This window comes from Podarcis liolepis, assembly GCF_965112155.1.
Source record: "Podarcis liolepis genome assembly, chromosome: 12".
NCBI classification, from domain to species: Eukaryota; Metazoa; Chordata; class Lepidosauria; order Squamata; family Lacertidae; genus Podarcis; species Podarcis liolepis.
In genome coordinates, this window is record NC_139563.1 from 43,811,592 (window position 1) to 43,828,761 (window position 17,170).

At 41.0% G+C, this 17,170-nt stretch overlaps 1 protein-coding gene and 1 long non-coding RNA gene across 10 annotated transcripts in view; one reads left to right on the forward strand and one right to left on the reverse strand.

Annotated features, from left to right (window-relative positions):
• RBMS3 (RNA binding motif single stranded interacting protein 3) overlaps positions 1-17,170 on the forward strand; it is a gene marked incomplete at its 3' end in the record, with an annotated part of 736,799 nt that overhangs the window by 669,067 nt on the left and 50,562 nt on the right. For all 9 annotated transcript variants that reach the window (XM_083468279.1, XM_083468278.1, XM_083468277.1 and 6 more), the window contains one exon: positions 4,353-4,403. In XM_083468279.1, the coding sequence (XP_083324405.1) occupies positions 4,353-4,403 (51 nt within the window). The remainder of the gene's footprint in view (positions 1-4,352; positions 4,404-17,170) is intronic.
• The window catches only part of LOC310690078, a 452,048-nt gene that overhangs the window by 256,177 nt on the left and 178,701 nt on the right, over positions 1-17,170 (reverse strand). The window lies entirely within an intron of this gene.

Consider the following 17,170-nt stretch of genomic DNA (forward strand, 5'->3'; position numbering starts at 1 on the left):
TGATTACGGAAATGCTTATTAGGTGAGCGTAGAAAGATTTGTTAGCTTTTTGTATCCCTGAGTATGAAAGCACATACTGCCTTAAAAAAAGGATATTTGACAAAAGCCACTTTGAACAAAAGGAAAAGGTAACCCTTTCCTAGATTATATTCTGGTTTTCTGACTTGTATGCCAGTGATTCTCCTTTTCCTACATGCAAAGCCAAATCAAATAGCCCTTATTAATGTGTAGAATAATAACTGGCCATCACCAGGCCATACAAATAACTGTCATACAAATAACTGTCCATCACCAGGTATGTATGAGATAAGAAAAGAGTAGAAACACCACAGAATAAATAAATCAGTTGTTAGCAATAGGAGTTAAATATTGAGGGACTGATGGGAGTTAAAGGAGACAACTGATTTTGTTCAAGTTCAGTTCATGCAGAAATTGTGATGATAGATAGATAGATAGATAGATAGATAGATAGATAGATAGATAAGCTTATTTAATAGATGGGCTTTAATATACTTAGGGTCCCACGTTTATAAGCTAATGAAGGGTCCAATTACAGAGGCTGACAAAGCTCACACAGTTACATGCATTGGAATACAAATTTGCCTGTTTATAATGCTCTAAAAATTATGAGACAAACATTTTTATTTTTATTTCCCACAAAGTTTTTCTACAGTCTGAAATGAAAACCACGAGCAGTCCTTTCAGGTGCCTCAGTTGTTCTGCGGAAACTACAGCGTTTGCACCCAATACCAAATATAGTTTTCACTGAACAGCTGAAGCATTTGGGAGGAAGTATTCAGTCCATTTGGTAGAAAGTAAGATTTTTTTTGGGGGGGGAGCACAGGGTTGACTGGTTTTCTGACCAATCCGTTCTGGTGAGTAGTCTGGTTGTTGTATTGAACAATTGCAATGTTCAAAGGCAGCCTCATGTGCTACGGAACTGCATAAGCCTGCTCTGGGTGTTACTCATATTAGAGATAGTACCATATGTTTCCTCAAGGGAATTCTGTTATTTAGCCGCAGATGATTCTGTTGAGATTGTGTTTTCTAAGTATATCAGAGGGACAGTGCCATGTTGATAGTTAGGAGAGGAAGGATAATATTGAAGAAAATGCAAGGAAGCTAGAGGTAGAGATAGTAGGATTTCTTATAAACAAAAGTGTCAGCAGAAGAGGATGTCAATCACAGGAATAGATGAGGTGACTGAACACAAGGGAATATATAGCGTAAAAGTTCTAATTTGTTTTTAGGGAAGGCGGGCAGGTAAGATACAAATCTTGCAGCTTTGGTGGCTATGAAGTCTGATAATAACAAATAAAGGCAGTGAAGAAATATGGGTTATTCAAAAGAGGTTAGGGAAGTTATTTTGAATTTTCTGCCTAAGGATGTTTCAGGAGTTATGGCAGTACATAAAAGCAAAATAATTTTATGTGAAATAGGTAGATAAGATACGGAGCGCAATGGGCAGAAACAGGGGAACAACTTTTGTTTCTGAAACATCTGAGGAATTAAAACAGATTCTGTGGAATGAGGGGGAAAGTATTTGTCAAACAGAACCGAGAGGGGGGAAATGAGTACACACAATATATAGTTATAATAGGTTAAGATACAGAGTAAAGATAAATGAAAGAGGGTAAGGATTTGCTGAAAAGACTTTGAAAACGGGAATACAAAAGGGGAGGTGTGAGGAGGTCAAGGAAATAAGCAAATGAGCTTAAAGATACTGAAAAATGGATTTATTCTTTTTTAAAATATTTTTTCTTTCTTCTTTTTCCTATTTCTTAGTTATCTGTTTTTTGTATTTTGTATCATGTTCTCCCCCCCCCCCCTTCTTTCCAGGTCGCTTTTTTGTTAACTTGCTTGCTAGCTTGTGTTTGTTAGTTTTTGTTTGTTTTCTCTCTATGTGTAATTTTTTGCATAATCTCAATAAATATTTTATTAAAAAAAAGGAAAATGAGTACACAACCCAGAAGGAATAGGTGTAAACTTAAAAGGTTTTAAAGTTTTTTCAAGAAAGGAAGACAGAAGATTATGTTTAAATGCCTTTTGAGATATACATTTAAATGGATGAAAATCCACAAAGGCAAAAAGAAGGGCGCAGACTGTTTCCTCTGTAGAAGACTTATCAAATGAATTAGCAAAGACAGAACTTGGAAAGGAAATTTCCTGTTCAAAGAAAGCGTGCAGTTCCATTTCTCATCACCAAGTGGCAATGCTTCCTAGCCAAGCTTGAAATTCACTTGGTGGTATTTGCCGATTATTTCGAAATCATCACTTTTACCGCTGCCTCAAAATGGATCATCCCCTTTTGAGAATTCATACCAACTGGTGGCAAGCGCCTGATAACCTGTAGTCCTAAATGCTGATCAGTATTTGAAAAAAGAAGAGCCTTTGTGGAATGCGCGCGCGCGCACACACACACACACACACACTGCAAGTTGTGGTTACTTTACTTTATTTGTAATCAGTTATTCATATTCTATTATCACTTCTACAATGCAAAATTGCTAGGGAAATCTGAAACATTTACTAAAAATGCCACCAAAGGAAATGTAGTTGTCAGAGCAATAGTCAGAGTGAACTTTGATACTTATTGACTCAGACAACTTGAATGGGAAGGCTGCAATGTCACCAGAGTATTTTGCTTGATTTCTAATTGACATGAATGACATACTTTGGGGGTTATGATCATCTCCCTTATGGAACACGATTTGCTCAGGCTCTGTAGAATCATTCTCCTCTGTTATATGTTGTGTTATTGTAAGAGCTCTGTAAATTGATCAACAAACAGTGAGTACAGTGCACTTCTGAGTAGACAACACTGGACTATAGGCCTGATATAAGACAGTTTCCTATATTTCTAGCTGTTCTTTGAAAAATATTTATCCTGTGACCTAAGGGCAGTGACAGTATTCATTGAGAAACTGGAATATTTTCTGAAAGGCTACTGAACTTTTAACTTCCTACCAATAATAATTTAATTAGGTTACTTAGGAATCATGCTTCTCAACTTTTGAACTGTGTTTTTAATTTAAAGAGGATTTGGTCAACATAGGATGTGCACATTTCTTGCTCAAGAACATCCTAATTATTCCAGAGTAAATGCTAGTTATCATTCTCTTGAGTTGATTGATTTTCCTGGAAGCCCATTTATGTAATGTGAAAACTGTCCCTTGATTGTCTAACTCTGTAATATATTGCTTTGATTGAAGCCGATAAATTTTATCACAAACACCAAAAGCCTCTGTCAGTAGTACACTTGTTTGTGTGTATATCTCTTTTGTGTACATTGACTCAGAACAAAGTTGTGAGTCAAGTAGTCCATAAACCAGGGGAATATGCCCTTTTGACATAAACTTGCCCTGGCTCTATTTTAGTTGCAATATTCAGCATTATTTGTTAGTTTTAGTAGCATTGCTTGCCCATTTATCAGCATAGCTGTCAACTTACAGATTTGAAAATAAGGGACAAGCAGCCTCAAAAATAAGGGGTCAGCAGCCAAAATAAGGGATTTTCCAGGCACAGGTATGTTCAACTTCTGAGCCCCTCCAAGCCAAAGGCAGAAAGCCCAGCCAGCAGCCAAACGAAGCCTCAAGCGGTGGTTCCCACAGCACAGCAACCCGGCAAAGGGGATGCAGCAAGGAAAACCACCATCACCTCTCTGCTGGGAAGCACTGAGCAAAGGCGAGTCCCCAGGCAACGTGGCCAATTTGATCGGCACAAGGCATGCAAGCTCCACCCCCGCCCGTTGTTCTTAGACTCCTTATTGGGTGAGCAACGCAGCCAAGCAACACAGTTGGAGCCTCCCTCCTCCCTGGCCAGCAGGGAGGGAGGGAGAGGAGCTGCTTCCTTTGAAACCCGGGAAATTTAAGGGACATCATCAATAAGGGACAGCAGCGGGACACAGTGCTGGGATAAGGGACTTTCCCACCAAATAAGGGACGGTTGACAGCTATTTTGGCAGGCTCTACTTTCGCACAACATTTCTCTCTATGGGCTGCCACCTGCATCAACCTTGCAGCTGTGCTCCTACCTGCAAGGTGGACCGTTGGAGACCAGAAGGATGATCAGAATTGCTGCCATGCAGTTTGCAGGATGCATCTGAGCCCACAACATCAATCTTGTCAAGGCCCTGCTATTAAGATTGAAAACACAAATCTATAGATGATACCTGGGGGGAAATTACATCCATTAACTTGCAGCAATATGGCTGCAGCATTTTCCAAAGTGCTACAGCAAGTTTCAATTTGCTATGTATTTTATTCAAAGCAAGATGATTGCCAAATTTGGGTGTGTGATTTTTTATTTTTATTTTACACCATTGTGCTAATATAGTGCTTTCTGATACACAGGTTCAGAGTACTTCATGGATGCCTCATCCGTCATACGTTATGCAACCAACAGTAAGTGAGCGTATATGCACACTTTTCTTGTTTCTTCTTTTTTCTCTGGGAGCTAGTGGAACTTGAATTTCCTGGTTGTGGCAGGTTTACTGCGGTTACTCAAGTTAGTTGAGAATTTACTGAGAGTAATATCAGCTGCAAAAAAAAAAAAAAAAGCCAAGGATTAGTGGAATAGTTATTAGGCAGATCCGAGTTGGTAGATTCTATGCATCTTTGTTGTGTCTGGTGCTAACATGCATTGTAGTTAAAAATCATATGCACACTCAAGGGCAATATGGTTCAATTTTTAGCTTTGTAGGAACTCTTGAGTATTAAAGTTTCCCAGGCTGAGGTTTAATCTGACTTTTAGAAGACATCTGAAGGTAGCCCTGTTTAGGGAAGTTTTTAATGTTTGCTGTTTTATTGTGTTTTTAATATTCTGTTGGGAGCTGCCCAGAGTGGCTGAGGAAACCCAGCCAGATGAGCGGGGTATAAATAATAAATGACGATGATGATGATGATGATGATGATGATGATGATGGCAGCTTGTGGGAGGAGCCATAGCTCAGTGGTAGAGCACTTGCTATGCATACATTCCTGCGTGGAAACCTTGGCATCTTCAGTTGATATGATTAGGTAGCAGTAGATTGGAAAGACCTCTGCTCTGAGACCCTGGAAAGCTGTATGTCACAGTGGGTTAGAAGGACCAATTATTTAACTAAGTGCAAGGTCACTTTATGTGTTATGGAGTAGCTTGGCCTTCTGCATAACCCTGCTAAATAGTTATGAGAAATTTAGTGTGCTTCAGGTGTAGATGTGCAGCAAATCCTTAATGATAATAAGTTGACATTTTGATAACGGGTTCCTGTACTACTGGTTGCAGAATCTGGGGCTAAACTGGAAGTTTAAGCAGAGTAGGATCCAGAAAATAATTGGGACAATGCTGTTTGAGGTTTTGCGTAACGATTCCTGGGTTGGAGTGTTGACCCTTAAATCTCCCTGTCTGCTTATTCTGCCAGCAAGGGGATCAGGGCAAGTCCCTGAGTGGGTTCCAGGTGTCAGGTGTGCTGAGGACATCCCTTAGGGGAGCTCCCAGCATTCGGTCTGATTTGCACGGAAATATTATGTTAGTTGGTATGCTGCTTGGGAGGGTTCTGTGCTCGTTAATGATGGTAAGGGAATTGCAAAGTAAAGTACACTTTGTGTAGTCTATGAATCATTACATTGGGGAGAGCAAAGGAATTGCACTCCTGTGTATTCTCAGTTGCCAGGATGAGCACATCTGCTGCTACTCCTGTTTCATTCTTTTAAAAAATAAAAAGGGTCTTTATTGTTGAGAGGAAGGAGCCGTACTGAATTGCTGAAATATTCAAACGGATGCAAGCAGTGAATCAGAGATGGCATTTAGAACTACTGTGATTGGTTTGGATGACTCCTGTTTTGATAAGTGCTCTCTAAAGCATTTTTTAAAAAATACAGCTTATCCGATATGGTGAAAATTCCAAACTTTAGTATTGTGACAGCTTCACTGAAAAAGAAATAAGTATGTAACTCCCACTTGTCTTGCAAGATAATGGGGAAGACTTGTTGTGAGATGGCTTGAGATTTAGCTGGATCCAAAGACGCTTCCTCCTTTCTGGATCGAGCCCACTGAGTATTTGCAAATTTGCAGAGCTGTTCTGCAATATATGGCATAAAATGGAATTTTCTTAACACAACCCCGAAGATCACTTTTGTAAGTGAAATTTGCGCCACTATTCCGGGCTTTGTTTCTGGTGTGCTTATAGGACCTGACAGGGCACTTGATAAACAGTGGCTTATGAAAAGGCAATCAGCCACCAGGTTTTGTCTGGTAAATAATTTTGCCTTGCTCCTCTTGATAGTGAGCGCTTGATTGTTTCCTGTTTTGGATTTCAACAGTTTTATCAGAAGCGGCTCAGTTTGAAAGTATTAAGTATGCAGAGTCATATACTTAATCCACTGGACAATTTTGATTTGGAGATATGGGAGACTGATAGAAAGTGAGGCTTTGGTTTATTTTTTGTTTTTGTTTTCTGGGAGCATCAATTCACTTCTCAACATAAGTATGACTGTTATGATAGATGATAGATAGATAGATAGATAGATAGATAGATAGATGCCCATCTGCTAACATAATAGGTTTTGGTAGTGAGTTCTGTGCATGAAATTATGGGAATGACTTTTAGTGGCTTGGAGTAAATATGCGTAGAATAGATATAACATACCTACATGCAATATTACTCTAATCCTGATTTGCAGCACTCTGGCTCATCTGCCACTGCTGCCCTCCAAGTGCTATTTTTAAGACCTCTCTCACACACAGTCTGCAGTCATTTCAACTGTGTTGAAATCTGCAACATAAATTCGAGCCTCTACAATTTACATGCAAGAGCCATTTCTATTCTTAAGCTGGAGGCGAGGATGCCAGCCCCTTTAAACCACATATTTTCCTCACTTACATTGATAATTCCTTGCTTGGTTACAGGTAGAAGTAAAATACATTCTGTAATATTTCTTAACGCTCTAGAATTGTGACCCTTACATACACAGCAGTGAATCAGGTTTTGGAAGCTAGGGCATTTATTTTGAGCCTGAATCGCTTGCATTCCTGCAAAAAATAAAATAAGAATAGTTTAGGATTTTAGTATTAAAAACCAAGCATTTCTTCATCCCTCTCACAGAATAGAGATTACTGTCATGCTGGCAGTCCTTGGATATGATTCTGCACAGTGGCACACAGTACACTCCTAATCATGTTTACTTAAAAGTATGCTGTATTGAATTGAGTAGGACTTACTCCCAGGTAACTGGGGTTAGTCCAGTTACTGACATCTCCAGGTAGGCCTGGAAAAGACCCCTGCTTCCAACCCTGGAGAACTATTGTCTATTAATGCAGACAGTAGAAGAAGAAGAAGAGTTTGGATTTGATATCCCGCCATTCACTCCCTTTAAGGAGTCTCAAAGCGGCTCACATTCTCCTTTTCCCTTCCTCCCCCGCAACAAACACTCTGTGAGGTGAGTGGGGCTGAGAGACTTCAGAGAAGTGTGACTGGCCCAAGGTCACCCAGCAGCTGCATGTGGAGGAGCGGGGAAGCGAACCCGGTTCCCCAGATTACGAGACTACCGCTCTTAACCACTACACCACACTGGCTCTCAGTACACAGCTAAAGGAGCAATAGTCTGATCTGTTCTATGTTGAGCTCCTCCCTTACAGTGAGCATGCCACATTATTCTCCCAATGTAACGTTAGAAAAATAATGAGCATGCCACATTATTCATCTAATTCACCCCTCTCAGTGGTGCCAGCTTCTTCATAGGATTATTTGGGGGGGGAGGGCTGCGTGATGTCGTGAGGAGCCAGGGGGTGGAGCCGAACGCCCTCTGAAAATTGAACGCCCTCTGAAAAATACATTCAGGGGGCTGAAACCACCTCGGCCCCTAGGGGTCCACACCTATGACCCCTCCTGTTCAGAATGTATGGATTCCTTCTCTTTTTGCATTTCGGGATATCATTCAGTGTTTTCTTGAGATTCATCCTTTATGGATTCCTAACTTTGAAACCAACCAGTGTTTCCCCTAAACTAACCAATGACTTCTGAAACCTATTCATAAATTTACCCAGCAGTTACCCAAAAGGTAACCTTGAAGCCTGTGCATCTAGATAGATAGATAGATAGATAGTGTATATTCAGCCATTTCTGTTGACATGTTGTTCTTTTAATTTACTATCGGCTATTTTGCTTTATTGGAAAGCCTCCAGATTGCAACATATAATTTTAATCCTTTGGATGCAATAGCCTTAAATAATTTAAGCGCCTTGTGTGTCATCACAGAACTATCTCATTACTATAGTTACTTTACGTAAATTGTAAGTTAAATTATAAGCCCATTTGCATCTGAATAGAAAAGATGAAGGAAACTAAAGCATAAATTTCATAGACAGATACGTTTGGTATCCAAAATGAAACATAATTGGGTTCACCTACACAAGAAAATAAACATAAAACATGAAAATAAAATTGACAACTAATCTGTCAAAATTCTGTGCATTTTAATTCTTTGAAAATGAGCGTGCTAAAACATATAAAGCTGAAATAACTTAGCCGGTACCAAAACTCAGCAGAACAATCTTCCAGTATTTCTTGAGGGAGAAAATCAAGGGCTGCCGCGTCGATAACCCTGATAATCAAGATAGTAATTGGCAATGTCTGTCTGGGACTAGTATGTCAGATTGAGGTCACATCAGCCTTCCTCATGCTCTAATTTGTGGGTGATCGTCTAACAGTTAGATGAGAATTCACCTACAGTTCAAATTGGAAAATGCCCAGAATGTGCAGTACAGAATTTATCCCTCCCTTTGGGAAGATGAAGAATGCCACCCAAACTGGTAGAACAAGCTGGAACAGACTTTTAGCTGAGGGCTGAAATAGATACACAGACATGTACAACTGGGTTGAATAAAGATCACATTATTGAACATTAAACCAAACCTGCTCTAGGATACTGTAGGTGCAGGAACTGAGTACAGTCGTATCTTGGTTGTCAAACACCTTAGTATTTGTCCGTTTTGGCTCCCGAACGCCGCAAACCCAGAAGTAAGTGTTCTTTGGAACTCAAATGTCTGACGCAGCTTCCGCGGCTTCCAATTGGCTGCAGGAGCTTCCTGCAGCCAATCGGAAGCCACGCCTTGGTTTCTGAACATTCTGGAAGTCGAATGGACTTCTGGAATGGATTCTGTTCGACTTCTGAGGTACCACTGTATAACTAACAAGGAAATACCACACTGTAAGGGTGACCAATACTCTGCTGGGTCAAGGACAAGCCATTATCCCTACCCCCCTTTTTAGTAACTCCCTGAACATGAGTATGCATCACCCCACTGCCCCCAGACCCCAAATCCCTGGCAGATAAGGCAAGTTGGCCTCAGAGGCGCTCATTGGTGGACTGGGCCTGTATTTTCTCAAACATGGATCTGCCCAGTAGTCTTTAGGATTTGATACAGCATTCAAACCTCATCAGTGTTTCACACGAATATTTTGAGGAAGCACTTAGGGTTCTGAAACCTTCACGTAACTTTGGGTTGTACAAAGTAGCAGCAGCAGAGCATGTGCTTTGAATTCCTGGCATCCTTCAGTTAGAAGGATTAATCGGGAGATGCTGTTAGTCAGAACAGGAAATACGGGTCTAGAAGATAGAAAGCACTTCCTGTATTCCTCTGCGCGGTATATATTGCCTTTAAATATTGTGATAGCGTCTTCTTGGAAGTGTTAAAAGGTAAAAAGAGTTTCAGAGTACGATCCACAGCTCTGCTGTGTTTCACTGGTAAGACCTGGTCTTCCTCTAAGTGTTCGATAACCCGGCTGTTGTAAATCATACGGCATAAGACGGTGATGGGTCTTGCAAAGTTTAGTGGCATTGCAAAAGCCACTCCTAGTGAATGGTTGGCCAGGAACAGGGAGGTATCATTTTGCAGTACCTGGCCATGCCCTATGCAGCTGGTTAAAGCAGTATTAGTGTGGGTTGCCTAAAGACTGCTGAAGCTAGGGAACCATCCAAGCAGATTTATGAATTTTCTTCTTTTGGGCTAGGTTCAAATGTAGCTTCAAAGCGAGACTTATGTTCTTAGTTGCACGGTTCCAATGGTGTGCAATTGGTATGCAAGTATGGAGAGTCCAAAAATGGATTGTTTTCTATCTTAAAAAACCACTCTTTGAAATAGCAGCAGTAATACCACAGTCAGACATAGTGAGTTTTATTGTGTAACATCAATTTCATTAAGAATATATGAGAGTATAATGAAGGGGGGAAAGGATTGACTCTATTTTTTGAACATTCAGAATGCGTAATTTCTTTTTGTTTCTTTTAAATGAGGATGTTAATAAGGCAATATCTGTACCTTCACAGACAAATTTAGACCTGTGATGGAGTAATCCCAGCTGACTTTAAGGCATCTCGAGATAGTCTGATTTTCATTACCATTAGATGCTTCATCTGGTCACTTAAAAAAAACAAAAACAAAATAACAACTGACTCCTTCATAGACTTAGAATATTGTTTTTCCCTACTAATAAATTTTAATGTGGCTGCGCCGCTATTAACAGGGTATGGATTCACTAGAGAACAATTCAAATTGATTTTGTTTCTAGCTCAGAAATATATTAAAGTGGCTTCCCGGTATAGAAAAGTCCTTGTGTGGTGAAGTGAACTTGTATCATGTCTTAACGCATCTTGTAATGGGAATCAGTAGCTTTTAGTGAGAAGTGGTGATTGATTGAACCGTCCTGCGGACATCGAATTAGCCAGGTGCTCTTAGCTCCATCATAATGATACAGTCCCTGAGCTTTTCAATACGAAATGGCTCATTTTTGTGTCAAAGGCACCACCACTAGGAGATCAGCATTATCTTCCTCTGGCATCAGCTGCATTCCTTTCCAAAAAACGCTTCCTGCTTGAAGTAACATTACTCCCACGCTGGAAATTTCTTTAAAGGATGTGAATGTTCTCAATTCTTCCCCCTCTCTTGCGCTCTCTCTCTCTCTCTCTTTTGGACTTGGTTGTGGTCACTGAGTTCCTATGAGATCAGAAGAATGGAATGAAAGTGTCCGCAAATGACACTTGAGCTATTTTCACAGCTGGATGCACACCAGCCAGTGTGGGCGATCCCTTACAGATGAATTAGCTCGTTCAAGTATGTGATACAAAACATCTGCTACAGGCAGGACCAAAAAGAGAGAGAGAGAGAGAGCGTGCGCGCCTTTGAAGGCATCAGTTGAATGGGAGCTGCTTCTAACAATACTGAGTGAAATGTTCAGCAGTGAGGCAGCATTTCTATTCTTCTTTGCCGTTTAGTTATGTCCAACTCTTCGTGACCCCATGGACCAGAGCATGCCAGGCACTCCTGTCTTCCACTGCCTCCCGCAGTTTGGTTAAATTCATGTTAGTAGCTTCGAGAACACTGTCCAACCATCTTGTCCTCTGTTGTCCCCTTCTCCTTGTGCCCTCCATCTTTCCCAACATCAGGGTCTTTTCCGGGGAGTCTTCTCTTCTCATGAGGTGGCCAAGGTATTGGAGCCTCAGCTTCAGGATCTGTCCTTCCAGTGAGCACTCAGGGCTGATTTCCTTCAGAATGGAGAGGTCTGATCTTCTTGCAGTCCATGGGACTCTCAAGAGTCTCCTCCAGCACCATAATTCAAAAGCATCAATTCTTCGGCGATCAGCCTTCTTTATGGCCCAGCTCTCACTTCCATACATCACTACTGGGAAAACCATAGCTTTAACTATACGGACCTTTGTCGGCAAGGTGATGTCTGTGCTTTTTAAGATGCTGTCTAGGTTTGTTATCACTTTTTCCTAAGAAGCAGGCGTCTTTTAATTTCGCGACTGCTGTCACCATCTGCAGTGATCATGGAGCCCAAGAAAGTAAAATCTCTCACTGCCTCCATTTCTTCCCCTTCTATTTGCCAGGGGGTGATGGGCCCAGTGGCCATAATCTTCATTTTTTTGATGTTGAGCTTCAGACCATATTTTGCGCTCTCCTCTTTCACCCTCATTAAGAGGTTCTTTAATCCCCCCTCACTTACACAACCAGAAGTTATATATTTGAAATATTTGTTGCTTAATCAAGTGAAAGAACCACAGTTTGCTGCACATAGTCACAATTTGATTCTTGGCAGTTTCCATCAAGAGCAAATTCCAGCTTCTCAGAATAGTCTTGTGAGATTTGGACACCTTTAATACAGCCAAGCCCTAGATGAATAGCTTTGAAAGCCAAACAAGTTGACTTGTACAATAACTGTTATTCTAACTCTTTTTTTGCTAGTGTTGCTTTAATACCATTTTTCCCCCTCCACCACCCCCAACAAAGTGCAGTAGAAATTCATTTCTGTCCATGCGACTCAGTGCCTGAAAATGCCCCGAAAATGTGTTCATTTGCAGCACGAACTGTTCAATACTGAGCCAAATCTAGAGATTTTCCTTCATCTTAAATAACCATATATAAATCATAGGCATTCCCACAGTATTCTGTTTGGGGGCTGTTGCATTTAGAAGCCTATTCTTTTTCTTCTGCTGTTTTCAGGTAATAATAAAAAAATATCAATAGTATGTGTCTCAGGACTATACAAACATGCTAAACACAAAAAGGAGGAGAAACTGCCTAAAGCGGATCAATCAGAGGTAGATGCATGTTAGTTATTACAGATCGATCAATCATGGGCTTTTGACAGTTTATACACAGCACAATATGCTTTACAATATGTAGTCTGTGCAAGCTCAGCTATAGTGAAGGTTAATAACTGAGATATATTTTTAGGGATTTTTTTTGGGGGGGGGGAACCCATAATTTCATAGGAAACTAATGTAAAGCATACAATGTATAGTAGAATGCAGTGATTGCTTTATGTGAATAAAATTAACCTACAGGTGGCTGAAATCTATTTTTATAATATATGTTGTCATGATTCCAGCAGCGGTTTTAGATTAAAATGTGGCCGTACATTTTGCCGCTATAAATACAAAATAGACTAGTTATTCATAATGTATGGCAGCATTCAAAATTTATTCCCCTGTTACCTTACAACACATAGAAATTAACATTTAACATTTTGTATCTTCTAATTCTATTTGATATGCCAGTCATTCGGGTAAAAACAGAGACCCACACCCCCAACCTATCACACACTCTTGCCAAAGGAAGTCATGAATGAAAACATTTTCAGACTTCGCCTAAACAATTAGCAAGGTTGGGAGCTGACTGTGTCTCTTGGAAGAAGGCGTTCCACAACTGTGGGCCGTAATGGGGGCAGGAGAAGTCCTATCTGTCATTCTCGCCAGCCTGATCTCTCTCCCTGAAAGGCAAAAAGGTCTCTGTCGCTGATCTTAAATCTCCGGCAGATTTGTATGGGCAGACGTGGTTCTTCAGGTAACTTGGAATCAAGCCATTAAGGACTTTAAAGGTCACGGCCAACGTTTTGAATGGCGCCAATACAGATGGCACAGAAATAGGTAGAATATACTCTGAGCATCTCTTCCCTTGTCAACACCTGGACCACTGCATTCTGCATTTGCTGAAACTTCGAGGGTTTATTGCAACTGTCAAGGCTGGGTGTAGCCAGGGCATTAATCACTGTAGGGAGATCTACCATATTGAAGCAGACTCACAGCTGATGGATGAACCTAAGTCCTCCTAGCTAACACTACTGCCTGCACCCTAGATTATTATCAGTGTCCCTTCCAACTATACAATTCTACAATTCTAAATATAGCAAATAAATAAATAAATGCCCTCATTTAAATGTCTCAGTGTTGTTTACAATGTTTGATTGTTGATCTATTTGTTTCTGGATATATCACTGTTTTTCACGGATGGTGCTGTATGTTAAACCACAGAGCCTAGGAATTGTCGATCAGAAGGTCGGTGGATTGAATCCCCGCGACGGGGGGGAGTTCCCGTCGCTCGGTCCCTTCTCCTGCCAACCTAGCAGTTTGAAAGCATGTCAAAGTGCTTCCCGGCGGGAAGGTAAACGATGTTTCTGTGCGCTGCTCTGGTTCACCAGAAGTGGCTTAGTCATGCTGGCCATATGACCTGGAAGCTGTACGCCGGCTCCCTCGGCCAGTAAAGCGAGATGAGCGCCGCAACCCCAGAGTCGTTCGCAACTGGACCTAATGGTCAGGCGTCCCTTTACCTTTTCCCTTTAATTCCATGAAACAGAGGGCCAAACGACAAGTGGCATATTGAAAGGAACCACCCAGGGGGCCCCAGTCTGGATTGGGAGCCTAGTAATGAGGAAACCATTCCCATGGGAGTGAAAGGGACCTCCCCCACCTTCATGATTTTCAAGTGCAGGGAGCCCAGAGTCGGTTACGACTGGACCTAATGGTCAGGGGTCCCTTTACCTTTACTTTTTACTATACAACACTGTATTCACTGTTTTCATTCTCTTTTTCCTATACGATCTGCCCTATCCTGTGACTTCAGAGCTGTAAAAAGTGGTTTGGAAGCAAGTCACCTTGCAGCTCATTAGGACTTAGGCAGCCGTGGTCACTGTGTGGCAGTGAGGGTGGGATCAGGAATTCCCACCCATACTGTTTGGAATCGGAAGGTGGTATTGGAGGTGAAGGTGGTGCAGCACCATTCAAGTGTACAATTGCTGAGAAGATAGTCAGTCCTGCTGATGTCAGTAGCTGTGCACGCAGAAACCGTGCCCTAATGTGATGCTGGGTGGCAGCCAGGGTGGATTTGATTTAAATCAAATCGATTTAAATCACAATTTAAATCACTAGTCAGTAAGACTTGATTTAAATCAATTTTTTTACAGAAAGACTCGTTCTTGCTGGTATAATCTTAATATTTACAACCAGAGGAAAGTTTCATTTTTGCAATAATAAATTTTCAGAGTAGTTTTTACAGTTGTATCAAAAATACTGATGTGGTTATACTATTAGAAATACATAGACAGATAATTATGAAATTATTGTGAGGTTTAATAAGTTAACTGTTTATATTTAGACAACTTTTATGCTGTACTTTACTGGAAGGAGAAAAGCAATCATTTCCTTAATGAGAATTTAAACAATTTATTTAACTAAAACAATAGCATTATAACATATGTATCCATGTTTGTTAACTGTTATGGTTAAACAATTTTATTTATTAAACAACTTAGACTTCAGCACACATGAAAAACTTAAAACAAATCCTTATTTCCTGGTGAATAGCCTTTGGACTACAATGTAACTTAAATAGAAAACTATCTTTAGAAAGATTTTTCCTTTATTTTAAAAATCCGATTTAAATTTTTTAAAAATCCAATTTAAATAAAACAAAAACCATTTTTTTAAAAAAAATCATGGATTTTTATCCACCCTGCTGCCAGCCCATCTACTGCCATCTCCTTGCACCAGAAAGTGGGACATCTTCTCCTCCTTCTTGTGATGCGGCCCCCAGTGATTTCAGCTAGTCACCTTACCAGCTGCCATATCCCTTTAGTAGACTGGCTGCCACCACAGGTGTGTATTAAGTTTTTTAGCAGCATTCCTAAATACCATGCGAGGAACTGTAGAATGAAACCACGAATACACCTACAATATGAATGCATGATAATGTGATAGGCGTGCTGAGCTCTTCAAAATAGCGCTGCACTCAAAAACCACTACTCTGAGTGTATTAGCAGACATCTATATTTTCTGACCATCTTTCTTAACAGAAAAATAGCTCATAATCACTTATATATATTGAAAACCTACAGTCCTTTAAGCCGGGGTGTGTGGAGATCTTGAGAGGTGTTGGTTTTCTTTATCAAACTCTTTATTTATAATAAAGGGAATGCAAGGAGGATAATTCTAGTTCTGTTTCAAGTGCCGGGAAGAACAAACCAGTTTTTCTTCAAATTGTAGATAAAACATGACACAGCTAAAATATTCAGTCATTGGTGACACTCTGCTTTCCCACAGAATTGTTTCCAATGAGCATTCATTTGAATATCTGAGGTCAGAGGCTCCATGAAAACCTCAAAGAAGATTGTTGCACCAGACAGCATCACTCTTCATATGTCAGAATCTGCAAAGGAAGAGACATTTCCTGCATTTTTTTGGAACATTGGCAGTCCACAGGCAAACCACTTTTGAAATTGAGGAAGCTTTCGCAATCTGATTGTGATTATGGCATTAGAGTCCTCATGCAAACACTTCTGATGTGCTTTTAGAGGAGATCTTTGGCTCTTAGTCCATATAGTCATGTTAATATGTTACCTGTGAAGTAATATTGTACCTTAATATAGGCATATATTATTATTTGTCTTCTATGAATCATTTAGCATATGCAATCTCCTTTTCGGTTGCAACATTAGTGAATATAGAAGGTGCTATACGGTCTCCTTCAGACCTCTTATTTAGGATTACTGATTGATCGATCGATTCTTTAGGGCAGGGCAGCCCAATTTTTCATATGAAGTGGGCTGCAATAGTACTTGACGTGCGGGCTGCACATTGTTTTGTCACGCGGGAGGAAGGAGTAAGACTGAAATTTGATGTCCTCCTCGCAGCCCTCATGATGCCTTTCCAAAGCTGGATAAGCATGTCACCAGGCTTTGAGAAGGAGGCATGAAGCTCTGGCAGGGTCCCAGGGTCCACCCGACTACTTCCCAAAGCCCAGTGCCTTACTTACCCAGCTTTGGGAAGGTAGCATGAGGGCTGTGGGTGGGGGGTGCGTCACATGTTGCTGACGGCCACAAAAATGGCCTCAAGGGCTACATGCTGTCCTCCAACCGTGTGTTGGACCGCCTTGCTTTAGGTGATCCATGTCATCTTAGTTTTTCAGATGGCTAAATGCGAGGTTTTCTTTAACTGTAAAGTATATAAAGGTAAAGGGACCCCTGACCATTAGGTCCAGTCATGGCCGACTCTGGGGTTGCGGCGCTCATCTCGCTTTACTGGCCAAGGGAGCTGGCGTACAGCTTCCGGGTCATGTGGCCAGAATGGCTAAGCCGCTTCTGGCAAACCAGAGCAGCACATGGAAATGCCGTTTACCTTCCCGCCAGAGTGGTACCTATTTATCTACTTGCACTTTGACGTGCTTTCGAACTGCTAGGTTGGCAGGAGCAGGGACCGAGCAACAGGAGCTCACCCTGTTGTGGGGATTCGAACCGCTGATCAGCAAGTCCTAGGCTCTGTGGTTTAACCCACAGCGCCACCTGCGTCCCTCTGCCTAACTTCAGTTCCTTCCAGTCTGAGCTTCTGAAACTTCTCCCTGTATCCTCAAAATCCACTAA